General features: G+C 38.2%; 1 protein-coding gene and 1 pseudogene across 1 annotated transcript in view; both read left to right on the forward strand.

Annotated features, from left to right (window-relative positions):
- The window catches only part of Abcb7 (ATP binding cassette subfamily B member 7), a 150,109-nt gene extending 143,738 nt beyond the window's left edge, over nt 1-6,371 (forward strand). The window contains exon 16 of the mRNA XM_048417665.3: nt 4,590-6,371. Within this exon, the coding sequence (XP_048273622.2) occupies nt 4,590-4,805 (216 nt within the window). The 3' untranslated portion in view covers nt 4,806-6,371. The remainder of the gene's footprint in view (nt 1-4,589) is intronic.
- A 19,038-nt stretch (nt 6,372-25,409) lies between these two features.
- On the forward strand, nt 25,410-26,034 carry LOC125389235 (V-type proton ATPase subunit d 1 pseudogene; annotated as a pseudogene).
- The last annotated feature ends 1,782 nt before the right edge of the window (nt 26,035-27,816 follow it).

A 27,816-nucleotide genomic window follows, 5' to 3' on the forward strand; every position in this document is an offset into this window, starting at 1 on the left:
GCTTTTATCCAATAATAGAAAATGTTGAGATTTCTTAGTAAATAACGTATTTACATATGTCTGTGCAGAAATGTCACAACATTGCCCCATGGGTTTTGAATTACAATTAATGTACTAATGGCCATAGCATCTGTAGCTATATAAACTTTCTTGGTATTTTTGTTTGTTGGCCCTCTAATTGGTTAATTTTATGACCTCATTTTCAACTGGTGGTTTGTCTGCCACCTCAGGCATTGTCAAAATTTGTTTATATTTCTGTCAAGATGTCATGCCTATGAGCCATCTGATTGATCATGAAAGATTAGACACACTTACTTTTCTCCTCCATCCCAACTGAAAGAAAAGTGAAGGAATAAAATGAGTATAATTATAAATCATATAATTATAAAGACACTAGAAGAATTAATAGTGAACAAAGAATATCAGCAAATATGGGGAAGATGTTAAGTAGATAGATTAGAAGGACTTAGAAATTTGGATACTATAATGTACCCAAATAGAGGGAAAAAAATTAAAAGTGATTTGATTCACACTGTAGAAACCAGAAATGGTTCAAGAGCTAGAGGCATCAGGGTATTATGGAAAATGAAAGTTAAGTATGAGGCTGAAAATATCAGAATTCACGTTTGTGTAAGAAATAAAAGCCAGACCTGTTGACAAAAGATTGTAATTCCAGCTGCTACGGAGGCTAAGCCTGGGCAACTTAGTAAGACCCTGCCTCAAAATAAAAATGTAAAAGAGGGTCTGGGATACAGCTTAGTAGTCACATTGGGAAACCCTGGGTTCAATTCCCACTACTGTTAAAACAGTTTTCAAGGCTTTTTCTTACCTGTTATGGCCTGGGCTTTACCCCCTACCAGCCTTAGGAAGAAGTTTACCAAACAACTGTTTATTTCCACCGTTACCTTCCTTCATCAGCGAATAATGGGAGAATTTCTAAAGACACCAAAGTAGCCCCTTTAAAAGAATTTTAATTGTAGTTGGTTGTTTTATGGCTCTTTACTCATTGGGGGACCTGCCACTCAACTCCCAAATACATGCACACGGAGGCTTAAACTCTTTTTTATGAATGCCTGGCATTGTATGTATATGTATGTATGCACAGTCCCAAACATATTGACATGTTATGAAGGCAGAAGAAACATTACTATTTTTAATGGGCTGAAAAGGACTAGTTGGAGGGAAGACTGTGGAAGAGAGTAATATATATGTATTAACACATCACAGTGAAGCACTTTATCTTGTGTACTAACTAAAAACACAAAAATAAATCAAGGATACACAAAAAAAATTGAACACTAGCAGGAAGCAAAACTGTCAAATTGATAACCACACAAAGAAGAATAGAAACAATCCATGTAATTTTTAATGTAATATTCTAATTATATACTCTTATTAAATGTCCTAATTTTCTTCTCTGTTGCTGTGATAGAAACACTGACCAAAACCAACTTGGGGGAAGAACGAATCTACTTGGCTTACAAGTTACAGTCTTTCATTGAGGAAAGCCAAGGCAGGAGCTGATGCAGAGGCCATGAGGGATGCTGCTTGCTGGCTTGCTCCCCTTCCCTTGCTCAGCCTGCTTTCTTACACACCCAAGGATTACCTGCTCAGCTATGGCATCACCCACAGTACTGGGACTTTCCACATTAATCAATCAAGTACATGCACCTCCAGACTTGCCTACAAGCCAATCTTATGGGAGCACTCTCTCAATTGAGGTTCCTTCTTCTCAGATGTGCCAAGTTTGTGTCAAGTTGACACAAAATTAATTAGGATATTAAATATAAATGTATTATTATATTTATTACATCATATCACCAGGTTATAGTTCTTTTAATCTACCAACTTAACAAGTTCCCCATGTATTATATAATACACAAGTGTATTATAAGGATAAATAGTCCAAAGGGAAGAGTTGATAATTTTATGGAAGTACCCATTTTGAAATTATTCTGTATGTAAGACTGAGCAGCATATACTGAGTAAATACACTGCTCTTAGAACAGAGATCTTACTTGAGAAAAGAAAGTTGCAAGTATAAAAATCATCAGAGGATAGGAAGACTCTCACAAGGTTTATGTTTTAACAGAATTACCCATATAAATTCCTTATGCAGAAAGTATTCTAATTCTGTCTACTGCAAAAGCCTGGGAGCAATGAAATTCTGAAAGTAATGAGCATTCCCAGCACACAGATTTTGGACACTAAATTACTATTTCTCACTAAAAGGACCCAAACCTTCTTCGATAAAAGCTGATCTGGGGCAGGGGAACTAATGAACACATGTCACAAGGACGCAGGAACCACTTTGAATGACCTCCCACTGGCCAAATGTGGGATAATTAGAGCAGTAAAATGAATAATGGCGCTAATGAGTTTTAACATACTGAATAAAAAACTAATTTTTGCATCCATGATAATACATTTAAAACAAGAAGTGCCAAGGGGAAAAGAAAAGCCCTTCTTTAAGAATACCACCAACCAGCCTGAAGAAGGAATGATAAATTTAGAAAATCAGATTTTGCCACTACCATTGTAATAATTGTGTATAGAAAATAGTCACCACTGGCTGATAAGACTATTGAGGAACAGATTTTTCAATCAGTTTGAAAGTAAAACCCATAAATTACTTATTATGAGCATAAAACTTGATGGTTAAATACAGAAATTTTTTAGATGCCTTTAACCACTAGATCAAATTTCATACCAGTAATGAAGCAAACCAACCTTCTTACCTTCTGATATGATGCTGCATTGAAGACATATTATTCTTTTTAAAATTTTATTTTTATTTTTAATTATGTGTCTATGTGTGGGTCTGTGGGATCGAAAGGTTGTGCTCATGAGTTTAGTGCCAGGAGAGCCCATTAGAAGGTCTTGAATCCCATGAAGCAGCAGTTACAGGCCATTATGAGCTGGGTACTGGGAACCCAGCTCAAGTTCTCTCAAAGATGAGGAAGGACTCCTAATAGCTGAGCCATCTCTGACCCCACATGACTTAATAATCAGGAAGAACTAGATAAATCCAAAGTGAAGGACAGTCTTTATATTAAAAAAAAAACAACCTCTAAACGAGTTAGACCTGGACATTTAAAAATGTCAGTGCCACAAAGAGAGAGTAGGACTCTGCTAGAAATTCAGTGTGTAGACGCAGGCAGTGTTCTCGTTACTGCTCAGACCATAGCTCCTTTGCATTGTACTCAATAAACTTTTCTTGAAATGGTAAAACTATTTAAAATCAATATTTTGGTTTTCTTCAGATCCTAGGTGGAAAAAAATAAAGGGCATTGTTGTAATATTTACTGAAGTTTGAAAATGAAGCATATGTTAGATAAGAGTATCATGGCGTTGCTACAATTCTTGGGTGTGATATAATTATGTCAGGCATGTAAAATTTTGCCACACTTTTAAAGATACTAATGAAATATTTAGAAGTATAATATCAGTATGTACAGCTCATTCTCAGATTGTTTGACAAAATAGAATATGATTTTATGTACAAGTAAAAAAATGTCCTTATTGCATATAATATATGAGAGAGAATAAATAGAAAGTGAGACAAAGCAAGTATGGAATAAAACTAAGCAAATGAGGCAGTTACTAAGTCTAGGAAGAAAAAAACTGTAAGAAAAAAATATATATAATTACAGTGTCTGCATGATTCAGCATGAAACATGTAGTCATAAAGTAAACAGCATAAAATAAGTGCATAGACATAACAAAATAAACAGAATGAGAATTTGTGATACGGGAGGTGTTACTAGAACAGTGAAAAATTCAGCAGAGGAATTATGGGATGATTGGAGTATTGACTCTCCAACTTCCTTAATAAGTTCATAAATAATGCCAGAAATCAATAAATCAAGAAGCAATGTAGCCATAGATGTGTACAAATCCAGTTCTTGGGTGTTGGCACAGACTGACTTCACTAATATTGCAGAAAGGGTCTATTTGGAACAATCCTTTCTATAGGGATGCCCATGAAAGTGACAAATTCTTTTTGTCTCCCATCATGTTTAACAGTGGCCATCAGATAGAAAATAATTCTGGATCAGAGCCTGGAGTCCATGCCAAATCAATGAATGTTGTGTTTAATAGGCACTGTTAACAAAAAGAGCAACTGGAAGAAGTAAACTTAATTTTCATGAAGTCGTCTTTATTTCATGAAATTTTATTTCAGAATTCACATGGATTTAACAATATTGTTTTTAAATCCTTTAAATCCCTGTATAAATAACAGCACTTTTGATTTGAACATTTGCTGATTACAGAAAATATCACCTTTTTAGAATTTTAATCTTCTCTTTATGCCTTTCAGAATGAAAAATAAAACAGCAAAGCTTTATTTCTTTATGTACTATAATGTTTGTGGGATTGGGAATCTCATAGGTTTTGTTAACTGAGTCTGGGTAGTTCAGCAGTGAAGAAGCATTCCTACCTCAGTTCTTTCCAGTGGGGCTATGGATGAGGAATTATAAGAGGTATTTTAATGAATACAGGTCCTTCAAAATCTTTCCTTATAAATTACTATATAGTTTTAGATATTGTGCTGGTTAACTGACGTGTACCTTGTGTTTACTTTTTAGGGGAAGGTAGCTGAACGTGGCACCCACTATGGTCTCCTTGCTAACTCTAGCAGTATCTATTCGGAGATGTGGCATACACAGAGCAGTCGTGCACAGAACAGTGAGAACCTCGGATGGGGTGCAAAGAAAGAAAGTCTCTCCAAAGAAGAGGAAAGGAAGAAGCTCCAAGAAGAAATTGTTAACAGTGTGAAAGGCTGTGGCAATTGTTCCTGCTAAGGCACACAAGACTATTTTTGTCTTTCTTTTTATTGTCTTGTTTGGTTTTAGAGTACACATTTGCACTGAAGCAAACTTGTTCATAAAAATTCAAATTATACATTCCCATTCCTTTAATCTTATTAAATAACATATGTTTGGAAGACGGGTTGATTTTTCTGTCTTTCCCCGGCTCTTGAATGCGGCATCGGTAGTTATCCCCCAAGTTGTTTTTCTGCTTCCTGCCCCGGTTGTGTTCAGTGCATAATTTGTGTTACCATTTGATTTGACCATATAGTCAGTTTTGAAGTCTGATTTTCATTTGCTATCGATAACCAGATGAAGTAGAGTGATTTCCAAATTTATGTATTATTTAAACCTCCTTTATGCTGACAAGTTGTAGAGAGAGTGGCTTTTTTCTCTTAAAATTAAACAGGAATAAAAAAGAGAAGAGTGTAGTTTTTCTCTTCCTTTCTCCCTCCAATTATAGTTCGTTGTCGGTGTGAAAATTAGTTTGCAAATACATTTAATGTTAGAACTTACCAAAATGAACTGTACTTATACTTTGGGCATTTTCCTTTTGGACACCTGGAGTAAGAGTTATTATTATGTCCTTTTGGGGGAAAAACTCACATTGGTATAGAATATTTTCTTTAATCACCACTGCAACTCTTCTCTAGTGATTGGAATTTTATTTTGACCGCCCACCCAAGTTTTTGTTTTGGACCAAAATTTATTAATTTTTATTTCAAGTCTCAGAAACCTTGATGTCATTTGAAAGTTATTATACTGGTAATGATCCTCAAAGTTTAAGGAGTTAATGGTCTTTCCTATTTCTATCTTAAATGCACTGTTTTTGCTGTCTAAAGTTATACAATGAAATAAGTAAATAGGATGTTGTATATCCACACATGTGAATGTCTGTGTACATGCTAATACATGTATATAAGTCAGTGTCCCCTTAAAATTATTAAAAGCATTTGATAAATAGGGAAGAATTCCATCTATAGGTATATTCTTTAGATGACCATATCTCTTAATCTCTACTGTCACTTCAGAATTGCAGTTTATTGTAAGGCTTTTTCTTTCTTATTCATAATTTAATGAATTTGTGTTAAGTCTAATGTAAAAAACAGACTAAGTGATATAGAAAAAACATTTTACCTGTTAGAAATAATTATTAAAATGATAATACACATTCACTTAAAAAGATGCTTTCTTAATTCAGGCATAGGAATATACATCTGGAGTCTGCGCATCGGGAGGTTGAGTCCAGGAATTTGAGGCTAACCTGGGCAATATAGTGAGACCCTCTCTCTTAAAACTGAAAAAGGAAACAAAAAGTTCTTCTCTTGTTTCAGTGTGAATTTAATTTGTTTGGTAATACCCATTCATTTTGAAATGTGTGTATCTCATGAATGGCCACATAATCATTTGTAATGTGGCTTTATTTCTCAGGAAAGGTCCTAAACTGCTTGTTACATTATGGTTTTAATGTGTTTTAAATGATAATTTGTGTGGGAGAGATTAATATTTTTTGATTTGTGTTACTGTAATTGGTGAATAAATACCTTCTGTTATATAATAGTTTGCTAGTCTGAAGCCAGTATTTCAGTTAACCTTTGATGCCAAAGTGATTTTTGCAGGATCTTGCTTTTAAAATTGAAAGTAACACTGCTATGTTTTGTGGTTTGTTTTGTTGATATTTCTTGCTCTCAAGAAGTAGTTTTATCAGTGTTAATCTCGAGGGGAGAAGAGTACAATCTTTGAATAAATCAGTTATATTACTGCAGATGTGATTAAATTTAGATAAAAATTTTGCATCACTATTAATTCCTACATTTGCAGCAATGCTGATGGAGATGATGGAACTCACACAGACAAGCAGAGTGTAATAAACATTATTAAGAATTCTTCTTGAAGTGTACATAACAGTGTTTAATGCAAGTTATTTTGTGACATAGGGAACATTTACTCCAAGAAAGTAGGAATATTTTCAGGGTAGGGATAATATTCCCACTAAGATTTTGAAACTATTTTCTTTTCATATGTTTGCAGGTGGTCCTTAGGCATTTATAGTCATTAACCTATCTTTCGGCTAACAAAGCTAAAAGTATCTGAAAAAGACAATTAGAGTAGAGGTAATAACTAAGTTTTAAAGACATCTTTTTTAAAAATTACATCATCCTTGGGTGGTTCTATAGAGGGAAATAATAGACAGATGAAGATGAAAGACAAGCTTCCTGGGATGATTCAGTCATGGGAACTGCCAAGAAAAGGGCAGTTAATTATAATGCACTAATTTTACATCACAATATTATATAATTACGCAAAAAGGATAATGTGTATAAATTAAAAAAGAAATCAGCGTTGCAGCAGTGGTTTTTCGTGTATTGGGAAGAGTAAGCTATACTTTTAAAATTTGAGTTTTGAAAATAGAGCAAGATAATGGGGGTTCATTTCTTTTTTTTTTTACACTTTTTAAGATGACTGGCTATTCTTTTTTTTTTCCTTATTTATTTATTTGAAGAATTTCCACTTCCTCCCCTCCTCCCAATACCCTCCCGCTCCCCCCACTCCCTCTCCTCCTCCCTCACCATTCCCCAAGAGCAGTCAGGGTTTCCTGCCCTGTGGGAAATCCAATTTCCTACCCCCTCCCTCCAGGTCCAGGAAAGTGAACATCCAAACAGACCAGGATCCCAAAAAGCCAATCCATGCAGAGGAAACCAGATCTAGTGCCATTGTCAGTGGCTTCTCAGTCAGCCCCCATGTCAGCCACATTCAGAGAATCCGGTTTGATCACATGCTCATTCAGTCCCAGTCCAGCTGGCCTTGGTGAGCTCTCATTCGATCAGTCCCCTTGTATCAGTGGGTGAATGCACCCTTCGAGGACCTGACTTCCTTTTTCAGGTCCTCCTTCCTTCTGCTCTTCATTTGGACCTTGGGGGCTCAGTCCAGTGTTCCAATATGTGTCTCTGTCTCTATCTCCATCCATCGCCAGATGAAGGTTCTGTGGTGACATGCAAAATATTCATCAGTATGGTTATGGGCCAAGGCCAGATCAGGCACCCTCTCCTCTGCTGCCCAGGGAACAATCTGGGGACCTCTCCTTGGGCCTGGGAACTCCTCCAGAATCAAGTCTCTTGCAAACCCTAAAATGGCTCCCTTAGTTGAGATATAAACTTCCCTGCTCCCATAATCATCCTTCCTCCCTCCCCCTATCCCATTCCCCCAAGCCATCCCCAATCCTCCCCTTCTTCCCTCTCCCCTCTCCCTAACCAACTCCCCTTACTTCCACCCCCACCCCCCATGCACCCAAGTTTGCCTGGAAATCTTGTCTACTTCTAATATCCAGGAGGATAACTATATGATTTTCTTCAGGTTCACCTTCTTATTTAGCTTCTCTAGGATCACGAATTATAGACTCAAAGACCTTTAACTATGGCTAGAATCCACTTATGAGTGAGTACATACCATATTCCTCTTTTGGGGTCTGGGTTACCTCACTCAGTAAAGCGTTTTCTATTTCCATCCATTTGCATGCAAAATTCAAGATGTCATTGTTTTTTACCGCTGAGTAAAACTCTAATGTATATATGTTCCACACCTTCTTCAACCATTCTTCTATTGAGGGGCACCTAGGTTGTTTCCAGGTTCTGGCTATTACAAATAGTGCAGCTATAAACATAGTTGAACAAATACTTTTGTAGTATGATAGGGCATCTCTTGGGTATATTCCCAAGAGTGGAATTGCTGGGTCCTGAGGGAGGTTGACTCCCAGTTTCCTGAGAAACCGCCACACTGATTTCCACAGTGGCTGCACAAGTTTGCATTCCCACCAATAATGGATGAGTGTTCCCCTCATTCCACATCCTCTCCAGCATAGGCTATCATTGGTGTTTTTGAGTTTAGCTATTCTGACAGGTGTAAGATGGTATCTCACAAGGTGGTTTTGATTTGCATTTCCCTGATCGCTAAGGAGGTTGAGCATGACCTTAAGAGTCTTTTGGCCATTCGAAGTTCATCTGTTGTGAATTCTCTGTTCAGTTCAGTACCCCATTTTTTAATTGGGTTAATTAGAGTTTTAGTGTCTAGTTTCTTGAGTTCTTTGTATATTTTGGAGATCAGACCTTTGTCCAATGAGGGGTTGGTGAAGATCTTCTCCCAGTCGGAAGGGAGCCTTTTTGTCTTACTGACGGTGTCCTTTGCTTTACAGAAGCTTCTCAGTTTCAGGAGGTCCCATTTATTCATTGATTCTCTTATTGTCTGTGCTACTGGAGTTCTGCTTAGGAAGTGGTCTCCTGTGCCTATATCTTGTAGACTACTTCCCACTTTCTCTTCTATCAGGTTCAAAGTGGACAGATTAATGTTGATGTCTTTAATCCATTTGGACTTGAGTTTTGTGCATGGTGATAGATATGGATCTACTTTCATTCTTCTACAGGTTGACATCCAGTTATGCCAGCACCGTTTGTTAAAGATGCTTTCCTTCTTCCATTGTATACCTTTAGCTCCCTTGTCGAAAATCAAGTGTTCATAGGTTTGTGGGTTAATATCCGGGTCTTCTATTCGATTCCATAGGTCGACTTCTCTGTTGTTATGCCAATACCAAGCTGTTTTCAATACTGTAGCTCTGTAATAGAGTTTGAAGTCAGGGATGGTAATGCCTCCAGAAGTTCTTTTATTGTATAAGATTGTTTTGGCTATCCTGGGTTTTTTTGTTTTGCCATATAAAGTTGATTATTGTTCTCTCAAGGTCTGTGAAGAAGTTTGATGGGATTTTGATGGGGATTGCATTGAATCTATAGATTCTTTTTGGTAGAATTGTCATTTTTACTATGTTGATTCTCCCAATCCAAGAGCAGGGGAGGTCTTTCCATTTTCTGGTATCCTCCTCAATTTCTTTCTTCAAAGACTTAAAGTTCTTGTCAAATAGGTCTTTCACTTCCTTGGTTAGAGTAACCCCAAGATATTTTATGCTATTTGTGGCTATCGTGAAAGGTGATGTTTCTCTGATTTCCCTCTCTGCTTCTTTATCCTTTGTGTATAGGAGGACAACCGATTTTTTGGAGTTGATCTTGTATCCTGCCACATTACTAAAGGTGTTTATCAGCTATAGGAGTTCTTTGGTAGAGTTTTTGGGGTCGCTTATGTACACTATCATATCGTCTGCAAATAACGAAAGTTTAACTTCATCCTTTCCCATTCGAATTCCCTTGGTCCCCTTATGTTGTCTTATTGCTATTGCTAGAACTTCAAGCACTATATTGAAGAGGTATGGATAGAGTGGACAGCCTTGTTGTGTTCCTGATTTTAGTGGAAAGACTTTGAGTTTCTCTCCATTCAATTTGATGTTAGCTGTCGGCTTGCTGTATATTGCTTTTATTATATTTAGGTATGATCCTTGTATCCCCAGTCTCTCCAACACCTTTATCATAAATCAGTGTTGAATTTTGTCAAATGCTTTTTCCGCATCCAATGAAATGATCATGTGGTTTTTTTCTTTCAGTTTATTTATATGATTGATTACATTGATAGATTTGTGTATGTTGAACCAGCCCTGCATCTCTGGGATGAAGCCTACTTGATCATAATGGATAATTTTTTTACTGTGTTCTTGGATTCGGTTTGCCAGTATTTTATTGAGAATTTTCGCGTCGATGTTCATGAGTGAGATTGGCCTGTAATTCTCTTTCTTGGTTGTGTCTTTGTGTGGTTTTGGTATCAGAGTAACTGTAGCTTCATGAAAAGAGTTTGGCAATGACTCTTCTGTTTCTATATTGTGGAATACATTAAGGAGTATAGGTATTAGCTCGTCCTGGAAGTTCTGGTAGAATTTTGCATTGAAGCCATCAGGTCCTGGGCTTTTTTTGGTAGGGAGATTTTTGATAACAGCTTCTAATTCTTCGCGACTAACAGGTCTATTTAGATTGTTCACCTGTTCTTGGTTCATCTTTGGTATATGGTACTTATCTAAAAAAATGTCCATTTCTTTTACATTTTCAAACTTTGTGACATATAAACTTTCGTAGTAAGATCTAATGATTCTCTGAATTTCCTCTGTGTCTGTTGTTATGTCCCCCTTTTCATTTCTGATCTTATTAATTTGCATGTTCTCTCTCTGCCGTTTGATTAATTCGGATAGGGGTTTGTCGATCTTGTTGATTTTCTCCAAGAACCAGCTTTTAGTTTCATTGATTCTTTGGATTGTTTTCTGTGTTTCTATTTTGTTGATTTCAGCCCTCAGTTTGATTATTTCCAGTCTTCTACTCCTCCTGGGTGAATCAGCTTCTTTTTTTTCTAGAGCTTTCAAGTGTGCTGTTAAGTCTCCAATGTGTGCTTTCTCCGTTTTCTTTAATTGGGCACTTAGTGCTATGAACTTTCCTCTTAGCACTGCTTTCATTGTGTCCCATAGGTTTGAGTATGTTGTGTCTTTGTTTTCATTAAATTCAAGGAAGTCTTTAATTTCTTTCTTAATTTCGTCCTTGACCCAGGGGTGATTTAGTAGTTGACTGTTCAACTTCCATGAGTTTGTTGACTTCCTGGGGGTAGCATTGTTGTTGAATTCTAATTTTATTCCATGGTGATCTGACAAGACACAGGTGGTTACTAATATTTTTTTGTGTCTGTGGAAGTTTGCTTTGTTACCGAGTATGTGGTCAATCTTCGAGGAGGTTCCATGAACTGCAGAGAAGAAGGTATATTCTTTCCTATTTGGGTGGAGTGTTCTATAGATGTCTGTTAAATCCATTTGATTCAATACCTCCAATAAATCTCTTATTTCTCTGTTTGGTTTCTGTCTGATTGACCTGTCCATTGGTGAGAGAGGAGTGTTGAAGTCTCCTACTATTAGTGTGTGTGGTTTGATGACTGCCTTGAGTTCTAGAAGAGTTTCTTTTACATATGTGGGTGCCTTTATATTAGGGGCATAGATATTCAAGATTGAGACTTCTTCCTGATGAATTGTTCCTGTTATGAGTATGAAATGTCCATCTCCATCTCTTCTGATTGATTTTAGTTTGAAGTTGATTTTGTTAGATATTAGAATGGCCACACCCGCTTGTTTCTTACGTCCATTTGCTTGGAAAACCTTTTCCCAACTCTTTACTCTGAGTAGGTGTCTGTCTTTGTGGTTGAGGTGTGTTTCTTGTAAACAGCAGAATGTTGGATCCTGTTTTCATATCCAATCTCTAAGTCTGTGCCTTTTTATAGGTGAATTGAGTCCATTGATATTAAGTGATATTAATGACCAGTGGTTGTTGACTCCGGTCAATTTTTTGGAAGGTAGTAGAGTATATGTGTTTTCTTTCTTTGAGTTGTGCTTGTGAAGAGTGGCTAGATGTCTGAGTTATTGTAGGCAGTGTTGGGAATGTTGGATTCTTTGGGTTGTGATTGGGGTTCATTTCTTAACATCTCTTTATTTTAAGGATTAAAAAATTTATTCTCTTCTTAAAGAAATCCCCCTTTACAAAAATTAGCTTGAAGCCAAGGTAATTTGGATCATAAAACTGGGCCAGATGCCTTACTGATGGTCCTTAACATAGAACTGTCTTGTTGTGCAAATGGGCTCATTTGGGAATTGTTAACAGCTCAAGCCAGGGTCACTTGTGAGAATCAGAGAGACCTTCACATCTGAATATGAACAGTCTCAAGATATGCATACCTCTGCAGGGATTTGCACCTCTTATATACCTTACAATGAATATTTTGACTTTCCCTTCCATGTTGACAGATCTCAGTTTTTGAAGATGGCTGTTTTTCAAAACTTGTTTTATTCTGAAGGCCAGGTATTTAAAAGCTGTATAATTCTTTGTTTCTAGATTGCTTTTTGCATACTGCCATCTTGTTCCTGTCCTTCCTACTTGCTGAATATATCACCAAGTGGCAGCCTTTTCTGTATATATTTCTAATTCCCTCTTCTTGTAACTTGATTACAAGATATTCTGTTGTGAATTAGCAGTTAAAAGTGTATAATATGTTTGTAATTACAGTTTGTTTTTAATTATAGAAAAATTCCTTCTTTTCCCTTCTCTGGGTGTATTGATTTGGAATGAAAATTGTATGCTAAATTACAACATTGAGTGAGACATTCTGGATTAAGCTGATTGAGACAAAACATCTCAGCCAAGGATTTACCTTACCACAATTCTCTTGTTTATAGCAACCTGTGCAGATAATTCTTACTGAATAAATACACTGCCTTTGTGCCTAGAAATGAGTGTCTGATGGAAATAACTTTTCTGCAGTGCTCAGGGAAACTGACATTGTGTTCCTTGCACACTTGGAATAAATACAGGTAATTACTAAGCACTCTGGGAATATGGACTTGCAGCTTAGACAGCAGGTAAAAACTTAGCATTTTTTTTCTGTAGGAAAGTAAATGTTTGCAGAGTTATGTTGTAGGTAAAATGGTAGCAAATTATAGAGGTTTTATTTAGCATTAAGCTGTCATATTTTTGATAGCCAACCAGTGAAAAGTCCCTAGTTTCTTACTTGTCCCCAGTTTCTCAATTGTATGATTAGGAGGGAAACCTTGGGGTGGGAAAATGTCTTGCCTACATTTTTGATTAGCTAGGTAAAATTGAAAATGAAGTATGTGTTCTAATTAAAAACAGATTGGAACTTTTAAAAAAATACAGATTGTTTCCATATTTCATGTTCTCATGTAGCTACAGTAAAATGTTCACTGGTGTCTTTCTGTTCCTAGTTCATAAAACCATTGGGGTTTTAAAGTTGGAAGGGGTTTAAAGGTCATTTAGTATATTTTTTCTCATTCTACAACTGAGAAAGCTGAACTCAAGAGAGAGCACACCGCTAGAGGCTAAGCAGGAGTAAAGCCCCCAGTTCTTGTGCTGTACCTTATTTCCACTCAGAAATCACATTTGGAGATAAATTGAAGGCTTATAGTTGAGAATGGAGAATTAATGACTTCCATAGGTCTCCCCAACAAAGCAACAATTTAACTGCTTTTTGGAAAGTTGTTATAAGGGCTAGAGAGATTGCTCAGTGATTAAGAATACATACCTGCTCGTGCAGAGAACCCAAGTTCAGTTCCCAGTACCTACATCAGGCAGTTAACTCCAGTTCTAGAAATTCAACACCCTCTTCTGGCCTCTGAAGGCATTTATACTCATGTGCACATACCCACACAGACACACATGCATGCACATATTTTAAAAATATAAATAAATCTTTTTGAAAGTTAATTGAAAGAAAAAAAATAGTCTGTTAAATGCTTCTGAAAATGTCCTATGGGCTTACAGGAAATGGAGAAACATTTAAGACAGTCTAATCTTAAGAACAGCAATAGCCTGTGGCCTTTAAGAAATGCTATGTTCCATATGCTCTGTGCTGGAAGCTCTACCCTGGGCATTCTGCTCTGAGCAGGTGTGGTAAAGACATGTAGTGGGGATACATGGGACTTTCTCATCCCCAGTTCCCAATTTGAGGCTGCAGTTTTATTCTGTCATCAAGAACTGCCTGCAGTTTTTTTTTAATCTACGTCCTGTATTTCTCCTTTATGTGTGTCATAGCCCATTTTCTGCTGCTATAGCAAAATTTGAGCAGGTAAGCTATAAAGATTTGAATTTTATTAGACTATGGTACTAATCGTGTGGTGCCAACATCTGATTGCCATTTGGTGAGTGCCCCTTTGCTGTGTTGTCGTGTGGTAGGAGGTACCATAAGGAGAAACAGGAAGCATAGTAGATAATGTCTCTTACAAAGTCAATCAGTGGTGCCATCATGGACACCCCGCTGTCATCATCTCGTTTTTACCTCCCAAAGATCCCGCCACCAATATCATTAACGTGAACTTTTTTCAGCCCATGAAAATTTGGGTGTACATTTAAACCATGGTTGTGTAGAAACTCCATTCCATGTATAAGAACAATGACATGCTAAATTTTTCTTCTCCACCTTATTCATAGGGTGGAAATTTCACTCAGCATTGACCTTGCTCCAGTGCAATTCAGTATGGTGGAATTTCTGGTCAAGGGGAAATCACATGTGATTAGGGCAAAGAAGTCCTTAGCTTCACCTGTGGGAACTGACTTCATTTGAAAAGATGGCAAACTCCTTTTGTAAAGACATTATCAAAAGCAGTGTGGAGGTCTTTGAGAAATTCAATTAGGACAGGACCTTCCTAATGCTGCAACCCTTTAATACAGTTATGTATGGTTACCCCCCCAAACATAAAATTATTTTCATTGTTACTTCATGACTGTAATTTTGCTATTGTTAGGAATTGTAATGTAAATATCTGATATGCAGGATATCTGATGTGCAACCCCTGTGAAAGGGTCATTTGATCCTCCCAAAGGAGTTGTGAACCACAAGTTAATACTGCTGAATTAAAAGGAGCTTGCAGAAGCAAAACAGAATAGCCAGAAAGTCGAACAGAAATGAAAGAGGGGAAAAGCTCTCCTGGGAGCAGTCAGTTTAGGGGTTGGAAAGGTTGGGCACAGGCATTGGGGAAACTACAGACCCTCAAGAAGAAAATTAGTTTCTATAATTGCTGTAAATGTAGGTCATTCAATTTACAAGAAGAATGTTGTAAAACACAAAAGTAAACAAGAGAATGTGACCCGAACATGGAGGCTATAATAGTAATTGCTGCTGTAGTAGAAGTGTGAGAGAACAGTAGCCATTACATGCAAAGACATCCCAGATTTTTAACAAGTAAAATTTGGACAGGCATGTGAACTCCAGAAGACAGAATATTGACATTCAAATTGCTGAAAAAAGTCTCACCCAAGAATATTGTAGCCAGATGTGTCCCCTGTACAGTAAAGACATGACTTCTATGGAACTAAACAACTACCTTCTAATTAGACTTAAGACCTACTCCCCAAGAAGGAATTCATGCCAGATATTGTGAACTTGTACAAAAGCCCAGGGCTAGTTGAGATCATAGGCCCTAGGGGAACTTATTGCTTTGCTAAGTGGACAGTCTGTCAAACTGTCTTCTAGATATTTGTGTTGTTCTCAGCCTTAGTTAGAGAAGCTTCTTTTTACAATGGTCAATGATTGAAAAGAAAACTGGTAACTCATCAAAATACTAAGAATAAGTGAGTGCTCATCTTTAATGGGACATCTAAAAAAAAAAAACCGCCAAACCATACTACACAAGCATACATGCGTGCATGCATGCAAGGCTCAGAGAACATTGTGAAAAGGGGCTTCTACTGTATTTCAGGGAATAGAACGGAGATATAGCTATGGGAACCAAGGTTATTGACTACATGACTAAATTTCCCACTGGAGGTCCCACAGAGTGGGAGGAGAGGTGACCCAATATACCAGTACATGGTGGTGGGAATGTGCCCAATAATCCATATTCTGCCGAATCTTGCACCAAGGGAGAGTGCTTATGGCTTCACAAGAGATCTACTGTAAGAATCAGCCAATATATAAAAGGTGATAGGCCCAGCGCCTTGTTAAATGGGTTTATCTCCATAAGAATGCATTCATTCTGGTGGGTCAGCCTTCTGCTCTATCAGCTGAAATCTCACTGCATAATTCCTAGGGATCACAGTAGCCTATATTTTTCAATTTGGAATGAATAAACTTCCATCTTAAGAAACTATGTATTACAAAATAAGTAATCATAAATGAATTAACAAATATTAGAAATTAATGAAACAGAACAGAAACCTACTTAACAAAACCATGAGTTTTTCTAAATTTCATGATGTATGTTTAGGTTCTGCCATTTACTGTAAACATGAGTGAACTTAGAGAACAACGGTACGCTTAAGTGAACCAGAGACAAATAAAAATATTGCATGGTCTCGTGTGGAATTTAAATGAATGGCAAATAATGAAATTAATTGCCAAAGTCAGGAGTGCTAGGAAGAAATGAGAAAGTGTAGATCAGAAGATACTAATGCAAGAAGAAATATCCAATATAAATAGATCTGTAACAAATGGAGATTGAGTCATGGAAACTACCCACAAAGAAAAACAAGGCCTAGGCAGTTTCATCAGCTGAGTTCCACCAAACATTTAAAGAAACATTGGCCAATACTTTAGAAACTTGCCCAAAATTGCAAGAGGTAACTTTTCACAATTCGTTATGATTCGCAATGAAGGAAAACACACTGAATAATGTCTCTAATAAGTTCATAAATTTACCAAAAAAAGTACTATCAAATGAGTCCGTATTGCTTTTGCATTATTGTGAGTAAAACAACAGAAATAAGAACTGAAAAGTTTATTTTCGCTCGCAGTTGCAGTGGGTTTCAGTCCATTGTGCCAGCAATGGCTGTTCACATCACAATAGAACAGAACTCCAGGTCTGGACCAGTGGCTAAGTTGTAACCTTCAAAGGCTGGCTCCTAGTGACCTGTTTGCTAGCTAGTCCCTACTTCCTAATGGTTCCACCATCTTCCAAAATAGGAGCACCAGCTAGGAAACAAGCATTTTGTTTGTTTGTTTGGTTGGTTTTTCGAGACAGGATTTCTCTGGGTACTTTTGGAGCTTGTCATGGAACTTGCTCTGTAGACTAGGCTGGCCTTGAACTCACAGAGGCCTGCCACTGCATCCCAAGTGCTGGGGTTAAAGGCGTGTGCCACCACAACCCAACTTCTGGAAACAATCATTTAAAATAGGAGCATTTGGGGGAACATTGCAAATTCAAACCAAAGCAGAGTCTTGTAACAATTAACAAAGACTATACAACATACCTAGTGGTGTTTATCTCAGATCTGCAGAGTAATCCATCATCTAAAAATCATTGTAACAAATGATGTTAATAGAATAAATGACCAAATTCATATGGTCACTTCAGTAAATTCAGAAAAAGTATTTAATAAATATAACACCCTCTCCCAAAAACAGTGCTTAATAAACTAGCACAGAAGAAAATTGTCTTAACCTGACAGGATCATAATAACATTTTAAAATCTTTTTAATATTTATGTTTATTACTTCTGAGTATGTATGTGCACATGTGTGGCTGCTCACAGAGGCCAGAAGAGGGTTTCAGATCCCCTGGAGCTCAAGTGGCAGGCAGTTGTGAGTGCTGAAGAATGACTTCTGGAAGATCAGCAAGGTCTTTAACTGCCAAATCATCTCTCCAGCCCCTGGGTTTTCATTTATTTATTAATACTGAGTATATATGCATGATGAGGACAGAGTAAGGAGGGTAGAGGACAACTGTGTATAGTCAGTTCTCGCCTCCCACATTCACATAAATTCTAGGGATTGAAAACAGGTTGCCAAGGCTTGCATGACAAGCCCCTTTATCTGCTGAGCCATCTCTAGCACTCCATCTTACTTTATGATGAAAAGCTACATTCTGAGCTCCTAAGTCGGGAGTGGAGCAAGAGTGTTTATTTCTACTTAACCGTTTCTGTTAACTATTTCCCTGAACATTCTAGCAAAAGCAGTTAGGGCATGAGAACCAAGCTGGAGGGCCCGCACTTCCCAGTTGCAAAACTGACTTCCAAAATATTTTATTGGTGTACAGGTAGAAATATAGATATTACTTTGATAAAGTGTGGAGTCCAAAAAGAAACCCTTACATTAATTGGCAATTGATTTCTGGCAAAATTGTCACAGTCATTCAATGAGGAAAAAAATGAACTCTTCAACAAAGAGTGCCAAGACACTGCATATCTTCATGCAAAAGAATGAAGGTAGAGCCAACATAATGTATGAAATGTCATCATCGGGACAGACCAGAAACTAAAATGTAAATGCCCAAACCACAAACTCTTAATTAGAAAATGTGAGTACATATTCATGACTTGGGGTTAAGCAATGGTTTTATGGATGTGAGACCAGCAATAAAATTTGCCCAAAAGAAAAACTGATGACCAAAATTAATTTTGTGTGTTCAAGAACATAGTCTGTGTGTGCATTTGGGTAGGGAAGTGCACATGTGTACAGGTTCATGTGGTAGCCAGAAGATAACTTCTAGTGTTGTTCCTAAAATAACATCCACCTTTTTAGTTTGGAGCAAGGTCCCCTGTTGACTTGGAACTTGTTAAGTAGACTAGTCTGACTGGACCACTGAACCCCATGGATGTTTGTGTTGTCGCCTCCAAGACTTGGGATTGTAAGTGGGTACTGCCATTTGTGGCTTCTTTAAATTAATTTGTTTGTTTTCTCATTTTGCATACCAATCCCAATGTCTACTCCCTCTCCTCCTCCTGCTCCCTCCATCTTTTCCCCATCCCACCCCCACCCACTCCTCGGATAGGGTAAGGCTTCCCATGGGGAGTCAACAAAGTCTATTCACATCACTTTGAGGCATGACCAAGGCCCTCCACACTATATCTAGGCTGAGCAAGGTATCTCTCCAAAGAGAATGAGCTCCAAAAAGCCAGTTCATGCACTGGAGATAAAACCTGGTCTCACTGCCAGTGGCCCCACAGACTGCCCTAGCCATACAACTGTCACCCACATTCAGAGGCCGTAGTTTGGTCCTATGCTGGTTCCTCAACTGCCAGTCCAGAGTTAGTGAGCTCTGATTAGTAAGCTGTTTTTGTGGGTATCCCCATCATGGTCTTGACCCCTTTGTTCATATTATCACTCCTCCCTCTCTTTGACTGGACTTTGGGAATTTTGCCCAGTGCTTCGCTGTAAATCTCTACATCTGCTTCCATCAGTTACTGGATAAAGGTTCTATGATGACATGGTAGTCACCAATCTAATTGCTAGGAAAGGCCAGTTCAGGCACCCTCTCCACTTCTTTAGGGTCTTAGCTAGGGTCATCCTTGTGGATTCCTGGGCATGTCCCTCGTGCCAGGTTTCTTGCTACCTCCATAATAATTCCCTCAATTAAGATATCTCTTTTCTCGCTCTTACTCTCTGTCATTTCCCTATCTCAACCATCCCATTTCCTCATGTTCTCCTTCCCTCTCTCCTCTTCCCCTTCTGCTTTCCCTTCTCCCCCCACTCCTATGGTCCCAATTTTCTCAGATCTTTGTTTCTCCTTCCTAGAGGGATCTATGTATGTTTCTCTTAGGGTTCTCCTTGTTACCTAACTTCCAATTTTTAAAATGGGGTACAGATCTAAACAGCGAATTCCCCCCCTCAAAAAAAAGTCTCAAATGGCCAGAAGACACTTAAGGACCTGCTCAGCATCCTTAGTCATAAGGGAAATACAAATCAAAACGACTCTGAGATACCATCTTAAACCTGTCAGAATGGCTAAGATCAAAAGCACTGATGACAGCTTATGCTGGAGAGGTTTTGGAGTAAGGGGAACACTCCTCCATTGCAGATGGAAGTGCAAACTTGTACAGTCACTTTGGAAACCAACTGTGGCTTTTTAAAACATGGCTTCTGAGGGGTGAACTCAGGCCATCATGCTTAGAAAGCACCTTATTGACTGAGTTGTCTACCCAGCCCCACAAAATAACTTTTGTGCTTTAAATGATACTATTAAGAATGTAAAAAGACAACCCTAGAAATGGTTAAAAAAAAGTGACTCATATATACTATACAAGATTGTGTATAAAGTATATAAATGATGTGTAGTAATATAACTCTAAAAAGCCACGTGCTAGTTAGTTTTTGTCAACTTGACATGAGAAAGAGTTACCTGGGACAAGGACCCTCAATTAAGAAAATGTTTCCATCAGATTGCCAGGAGACAAGTCTTGGAGGCATTTTCTTGATTAATGATTGATGTAAAAGGGTCCAGCCGACTATGTTAACCAGCTTTCTGCCTCGAGTTCCTCCTGTGAATGACTGTGATACGTAAGTGAAAGTGGTTATGGTGTTTATCACAGCAATAGAAAGCAAACCAGGATTTCACCCAATAAAAATAGGAGAAAGAACTGAATAGAAATTTTTCCAAAGAGCCAATAAGCACATGAAAAGATGTTCAGCATTATTAACCATTATGGAAATGCAAATCAAAACAATAGTGAGTTGCCACTTCATGTTCACTAGGGTGGCTATAATCAAAAAACAGATAATGAGAATATTGGCAAGAATGTGAACAAATTGGAACCTTTATACACTGCTGGTGGGAACAGAGAAGTGCAATTGCTTTGTTAAACAATCTCAAAAAAATTTAAATGTAGTTATGTTACAACCCTACATATAATTATTTGATAATAGAAAAAGAATGGATCACGGCTACACAACACAGCACTGATTAACCTTGTAAACACGCTAAATCAAAGAAACTAACTGCCATTGAAATGCAGCTTTCTGACAGGTCGGGTTCCCAGCAATCTTGGAGTCAGCTTCCAAGGTCATCTGTGTCCCTGCTTTGGCCAGCCTGACTGGCAGAGCTGCATGCTTCTATCGTTTTCCATTCTTTAATTTAATGCCATAGTTTAATCAAAGACATTTTCCCTTTTTGTTGTGTTTCTGCCGTCTGTTCTCCAGCTGTGCCAAGCTATATAACCACAGCCACTGTCATCTGGCAGGGCCACTCAAGGTCTCTGGGGTTGAGGGAAGCTTGGTCTGTTTGGTTTCTTTTGGGGGGTTGCTAGTGGAAAGCAACACACATGTGCTTCAAAAGTGTCAATTGTTTTGAAAAATGAGGGATATGTAATTTTGTCCCTTATTACTTTGGTCTAGCAACTTATGGTACATAGATGACAATTCTGTCATCTTTTCTAGTGTATTTACAAGTTTTAAATAATTTTTAATTGACCCACACAGGCTCATATAGTTCATAAAGAATATGAAGGGGACATAGAGCGGGTGCTTGTGTGGCTCCTGGCCCTTCAGCCAGGCTTGGGTGGTGCTCCTGTCACTTTTCAAGTTCACGCTCTGCTCACTCCATCATTCGTCACTCTGACTTGTCCCATCTTCTTGGAGTGGAGAAGCACCCTTATGCCCTGTCCACAGCTGCTCCGAGTACCCTCAGTAATAGTCCATCATGTGCTGTTGCTGGGATGCTGGTACTCAAAGAACAAACGGAAGAAAGAGGGAAGGAAAACCCAGCCACAAACACACATCTGCTGTAGTCTTCTAAAGTCTGTAATATACAAATCTATGGGATTGGAAGATAGCTTAGTGCTTGCCTCTGGCTGGGGATTGGGTTAGAGTGTGTTGTGGGGAATGGAGAGATTACTGCTAGAGCATATGACAGCTTACTGCCAATAGCCCATGTTGTCTGTTGTTCAAGATACAAAATTTGTTTTGTACGTATTCTGATACTGTAATACATTGGTAGTATTTCTTTTAAAAGTCATGCCATTGAAATAAGAAATCGAAGTTCCCAAATAGGGTTTTCTCCTTACTTTATTCATAGGAGTCTCTAAATGCTACATCACAAAGTTTGTTTACAATGCGTAAAATCCTCATTTGACTGGGTATGGTGGTGTGATGGGGCAAAACAGTGCAGAGGTTCCTCCATCTTGTATTCTTGATGAGGCTTTTCCAGGTTTAACCAGAATCTGATCCCCTTGATGGAGAATCCCATGAAAAACTATTCAAATCTATTCTAGGTATCAAAGGTCAGGATGGTCTATCTAAATTGTCTTAGCCTTTGTTAAAACGGCTTGTTTGTGCTGAACCCCCTCCAGTCACCTGTTAATCTTAGCTGCCTGTTTGTGTAGAACTCCCTCCAGAGCTCCAGGAAACTGATCACTTTAGCTTCTGTTAAACTGCTCAGCTTCAAGCTGCTTACTCTGGAAAGAGCCCCCTGCAGCTGCCACATGAGATGCCTGGATGAGGTCTCTGACCTTAAAAGCCCATGGGCCCCACTTAGGTACCCAAACACTTGGGTGGGATTCCAGCCAGCTAGAGTAAAGACTCTGTGAGTGATCATCTCTGGTGAGATCCCTGTACCAGTCTATGCCTATGATCCCAGCATTCAGGAAGGTGAGACAGGACCATAGCTAGTGTGAAGGTAACCTGGCTACTTAGTAAGACCCTGTCTCAAAAAAAAATTAGGATCAGAGTATAACAATGCACATTTTATTTACAGATCTTTGGAGATTAAGGCAGGAAGATTGTGAATTCAAGGCCAGTTCTAAAAGCAAACCAAAAATCAGTGTAAGATGATGAGGGGTATATGGAAGGTTTTGAACAAAGAAAAGGGAAGAAGGAAATTATGTAAGTTTATTATTATAATCTCAAAACTAAAAGAAGTGATAGAAAAATCTCTAGAGATTTTTTAAAATCATACCATTTTTACAGTAGTCATGAGAAATGAAGAACAAAGTCAAGTTGTCTGTAAAGGAGAACTATTGTATAAATTAGAAACTAAAATTTTATGCACAGGGTGCAGTTGTAAAGAATGTAATATTTTCATAGTTGTGTAGAATATCACAGTAGGAAGAAATCTAAGATAGCTTGCTCAAGGGTTCAAAACTTTTTTCTAAAAAGGAACAGATAATACTGAAACTTTACTGACCAGCTGGTCTATTTCACAACTATTTAATTTTACCTTTATAGTCCAAATGCAGTTATGTAGGCAGAGTTTTTCCTCGGGACCACAATCAACTCTGTTCCACCAATCGCTTCCCAAATAACCACCCAAAGACTTATTATTAATTATAAATGACCAGTGAGCTGATAGCTCGGGCTTATTATTAACCAACTCTTACAACTTAAATCCACCCATTACTATTGATCTATGTGCTACCCCAAGACTTGTGGCTTTTACCTCCCCTGCATGTCCTTCTTCCTTTCTAGCTGGTGACTCCTCTCACTCTACCCTCCTTCTTCCCAGCATTCTCTCTTCCCCAAAAACCCTGCCTAGCCATTAGCCATTCAACGTTTTATTAACGATGGGAACAATACTTATTTACAGTGTACTAAGATTGTTCTACAACACAGTTATAAACAATACAGAAATGAATGGAAGTTACTGTATTCCAATAAAATGTTATTTACAAAACACACCTTCAAGTAACTTCAAATCTCCCACTTCCATTTTTAGGAAACAATGACCCAGCTCACAAAGGAAATTGAGAGTGTAAGTTCTCTTGGAATCCTTTGGGAGAGGGTTGCTATAAATGGAACAAGCCTGGCCCCTGCTTTCTATATCAAGGTAAAATCTGCTTACTCCAACAAAGGTTTCCACCACTGCCCTCCACCATGTCTTGCTACACATAAGCTGCCTCCTCAGTACTGAGACAATGCAAGCACTATGCCCTTGAACCTCCTAATCTGTGTGCTAAATTAACCTTATAGAGGTCACTATCTTAAGTATTTCATTCTAGTGATAAAAAAAACCTGACTAATTCAGAACATTTAATGAGAAAACATTTTGTGTTTTCAATAAGAGTAACTTGTCCCTGCTGTCCTGTTATATCTTGTCAAAGCTTTCAGATACCATATTAAAATACTCACTGTTGTCACACTCAATTTTTGACCCTTTAAGATGGTGCTAAGTAAGTTATTTCCAGGTACTGCTTAATTAGCATCAAGTTAATACAGCCTAGGTGCTGTTTACCTATTATAAACAAATCTGTTGTCATTAAATGTTACCAATGTGCAACACTGAATATCATTGTGTTGTGAATATATATAAAAAGCCTGATTACTTCCCTCTTTTTCTCTAAAAAGATTTGATATCAAAAGGTACTTTTCTTGTCTTTATCTAATACTTTCCTTCTCAGAACATAGTCTGATCTCTCATTAGTAGAAAATCCATCTAAATATATAACGCCATATTTATCTTCCTTAATGTAGCTTATATATTTTCTAACCATACATGTTGTTTCCTTTTAATGCAGTATCTTAAACATTCATCCAATAAAAGTGATAACAAAAGCAATTATCAGATGAATTCATGGTGCTTAATCCTGAGAGATAGATGAAATTCACAAATAATCAGTAAGCCCCATTCACCAGAATCATTAACATAAGAAAACTACTTCCCCACTATTCCCCTTCCTTATTGTTTTTGTTTGTTTGTTTATTTGGTTGTTGTTGTTGTTGGTGGTGGTGGTGGTGGTGGTGGTGGTGGTGGTGGTGGTGGTTTTGCTCATTGGTAGAAGTGGGCAACAAACCAGAGAAAAAAGTGGAGGCATTAGCTACCTGGGAATGGAACTTTTATTTATGCAATAATTAGAATTGCCCAAATTAAACTTTCCTTGAACAAGTTGGTTTTCCAGCAGACATCCTCACCTAATAAATCTCTGCTAGAAAGGTGTTCTTAAGAAGATACACTTTATTCCAAATGTAGACTTGTTGGGTTGAACACTTAAAGAAAAATGTAAATAGCTTTCTATATTTATTGATGAATGTCCTTTTCAGAGGTCATATTTCAGTACAGAATTTTAGTTTTCCTATGGTCCTGCCATTTCTTGTGATCTAAGTTTAGGAAAAACAAAAAGTAAAAAGGATAACAACATGTTCAAGTGAAGCCTTTCAATTAATTTCAAATGGTCATATACAAAGTCTTTGAGGTCTTATATTGTTTGCCATATTTTAAGACAATGCCTTCATTTTCATGTAGTAGAACTTTACTTCCATCTTCTTCTTGAGCTTGTTGTCATTAATGATGCTTCTGTCATATTACATATTACATTGTTATAGGTGATGCTTCGTGTGCCAGGAAGTTGCCATAATCTGTACCCTGCAGGTGCAGCTTCAAGTCCTCGAGTGTCCTAGGCTGCACCAGGTTGAGGTAGTCTGCCTTACTGAGCACCCCAGCCTTCAAACCACACACTAATCCCTTCAAGTAACCATTTTAAAACCATGTTAAAATATAGCTCCCAGAAAAACAACTTGGCGGTGGAGGGAGCAGTGGTCCTGGACTTCATTACGTAGAGCTACATGATTGACAACGTGATCCTGCTCATCACAGGCAAATTGCACTGATGTTCAATCCCTGATCTTGTGTTCAAGTGCCACCCACTAGGCAGTTTTGAGAAAACAAAGGTCATGAACATCACACAAACACCTACGGAGCTCTACAGGGCCATTCTGGTAGACACACCCCTGGTGTCTTTTTTTTTTTTCAACCAGGACTGCATCTCAAAGCAGGACCTTGATGAGCTGAACATCGAGATAATCCAAAATATGCTTTACAAAGCCTATCTTGAGTCCTTCTACAAATTCTGCACTTTATTAGGGAGGACCGGAGTTAATGACAGATGTCCTGTCTTAAGAGTTTGAAGCAGACTGCTACACCTTTATTATCACCACAGCACTGTTCAAGAAGGACTGTGCCCACCTCTTTCCACACTGTGGATGACTCTACCCTGAGGGCTTGGCTCAGCTGGCTTGGGCTGATTTCCATAAACAGGTCAAGAACGTAGCTGATTCCTACCCAGAATACAAACTGCTTTTTGAGGGTGCAGGTAACAAGACCCTGGATTAGGGAAAAAGGTACTTACAAGCTCTCTTGATGGTTTCCTTCTTTATTCTCTCTCTCTCTCTCTTTATTCTCTTTTATCTCATGTTGTTTTACAGCTTTTCTATCCCAACAGAATCTTGCAGGCAGGTACAAGAGTCAAAACAGTTGCATTCCATTTCACAAGTGAATGGTTATAGGTAAAAACATGTTTTTCATCTCCCTCACATGATTAAACATTTTATGTATTACAGGTGGAAAACAAATTATCCCAAGAACCCACATCCATTCATACCCAAGCAACTTGTTATAGGTTAACCATGTGGCAAGCAAGGTGTTTTTGTCAGGTCTTTTACTGGCAGGCTGACTTTTTTAGTTACAAAGAAAGGGCCAATTACTTTATTACTTATCTTGAAAGGTAATTTTGTAAGGAATCTTAAAGAAATCACAAACCTAAATTTTTATATATGAAAAAGAATCAGTCAGCTCTACTTAAATCTTTAGGGTACATATCCATTTGTTAATAGCTTTTTTCACATCAATAGATTGAGAATGTAAATAAATGGTTATAAGGAATTAATTATCACAATTGGTCATCAACCAAACCTAGCAAGGAGAGCACAGCAGCCATTAATAATTGGGCTGCTTTGTTCTTGTTCCCTGATCTTAAAGAGTTCCTCATTCAACTATGTGCTTTTTTAAAACTTTAGATTGTGTTCTTGGGTTTCTCACCTCAAAATTGTTTAACGAAGCATCTTAGTCTAATTTTGTTACTTTTAAAGCTTTGTGTCTACTGTGATGTGCTCTGTGACCTGTGAGCGCATCTCCTGACATTAAGGTTAAAAGACTTTAAACTAGCTGGGCTATTGGGACTCAATTGTTAGTCATTAACTTGAACTACAATCCCTGCAGCTCCCTAGGTGAGACTCACAGACCCTGGCTGTGAAATGTATCCTTGTATTTATTTTTATTCATCCAAACTCTGTATACGCTATTATTGCTATTATTAAATTAGACAGTGCAGCTTGGGGGGGGTCTTCTTCTTGACAATCCACAGGTAAAAATGCCCAGTAGAATGGGCTGTTTCCAAGAGATGAACATGTTATATCACAGGCAGTGGAGATCTCCCCACATCTACTCACACCATGTTAGATACCAGAGAAAGGGAGCCCCAGCAAACATGTAAAGGCACAGCAGAAGCGAAAGGCATTCTGAGGTCTAAAGTCTGGTGGCCTTGCCTAAATGGGACTGACTCATCCGAGGATTCCCTTCTGCTGGGCTGACACGTGAACTTGAACTGCAACTCGCTGCTCCTCTGGCATGGCCTGTCGCACTTTTGTGTGGATTGCTAAATGCATTGGCCAGCGCTCCGTTGTGCCAAGATTGACAACTATATCCCCATCTTCTAGCATACTAACCTAATGTTAATACAATGTAAGTACAATGTTGTCTTTGTGTGCTGTGGTGAAGCCCATGGCTCACTTGTCTGACCTGGTGAGGTGTGGCACATTACCCTGGGGTTGCCCAGCTCCCAAGACGCTCTCTGAAACTTCTCTTAGGCCTAAAAAGGAATTATGAACCTCTCCCCTGATGAGGAATTGTCAAAGAGCCCCCACGCCCTGCTTCCAGCCACTGACATGTTTAAGAAATCTGTCACTTTTATGTTTCTTCCTAACCTGAGAACCCCTGGGGTAGTGTGAGCCTTCTTTCCCCTCTGTGTGTCATCCCCAAAGCAACGGCCTATGGGAAGATTAGAGTGTTTGTTCTTGGAGCATGCAGAAGTAGCTTTGCAGCCTCTTCCTCAGCTCT

This window comes from Myodes glareolus, chromosome X (assembly GCF_982192425.1).
Source record: "Myodes glareolus chromosome X, mMyoGla1.1, whole genome shotgun sequence".
NCBI classification, from domain to species: domain Eukaryota; kingdom Metazoa; phylum Chordata; class Mammalia; order Rodentia; family Cricetidae; genus Myodes; species Myodes glareolus.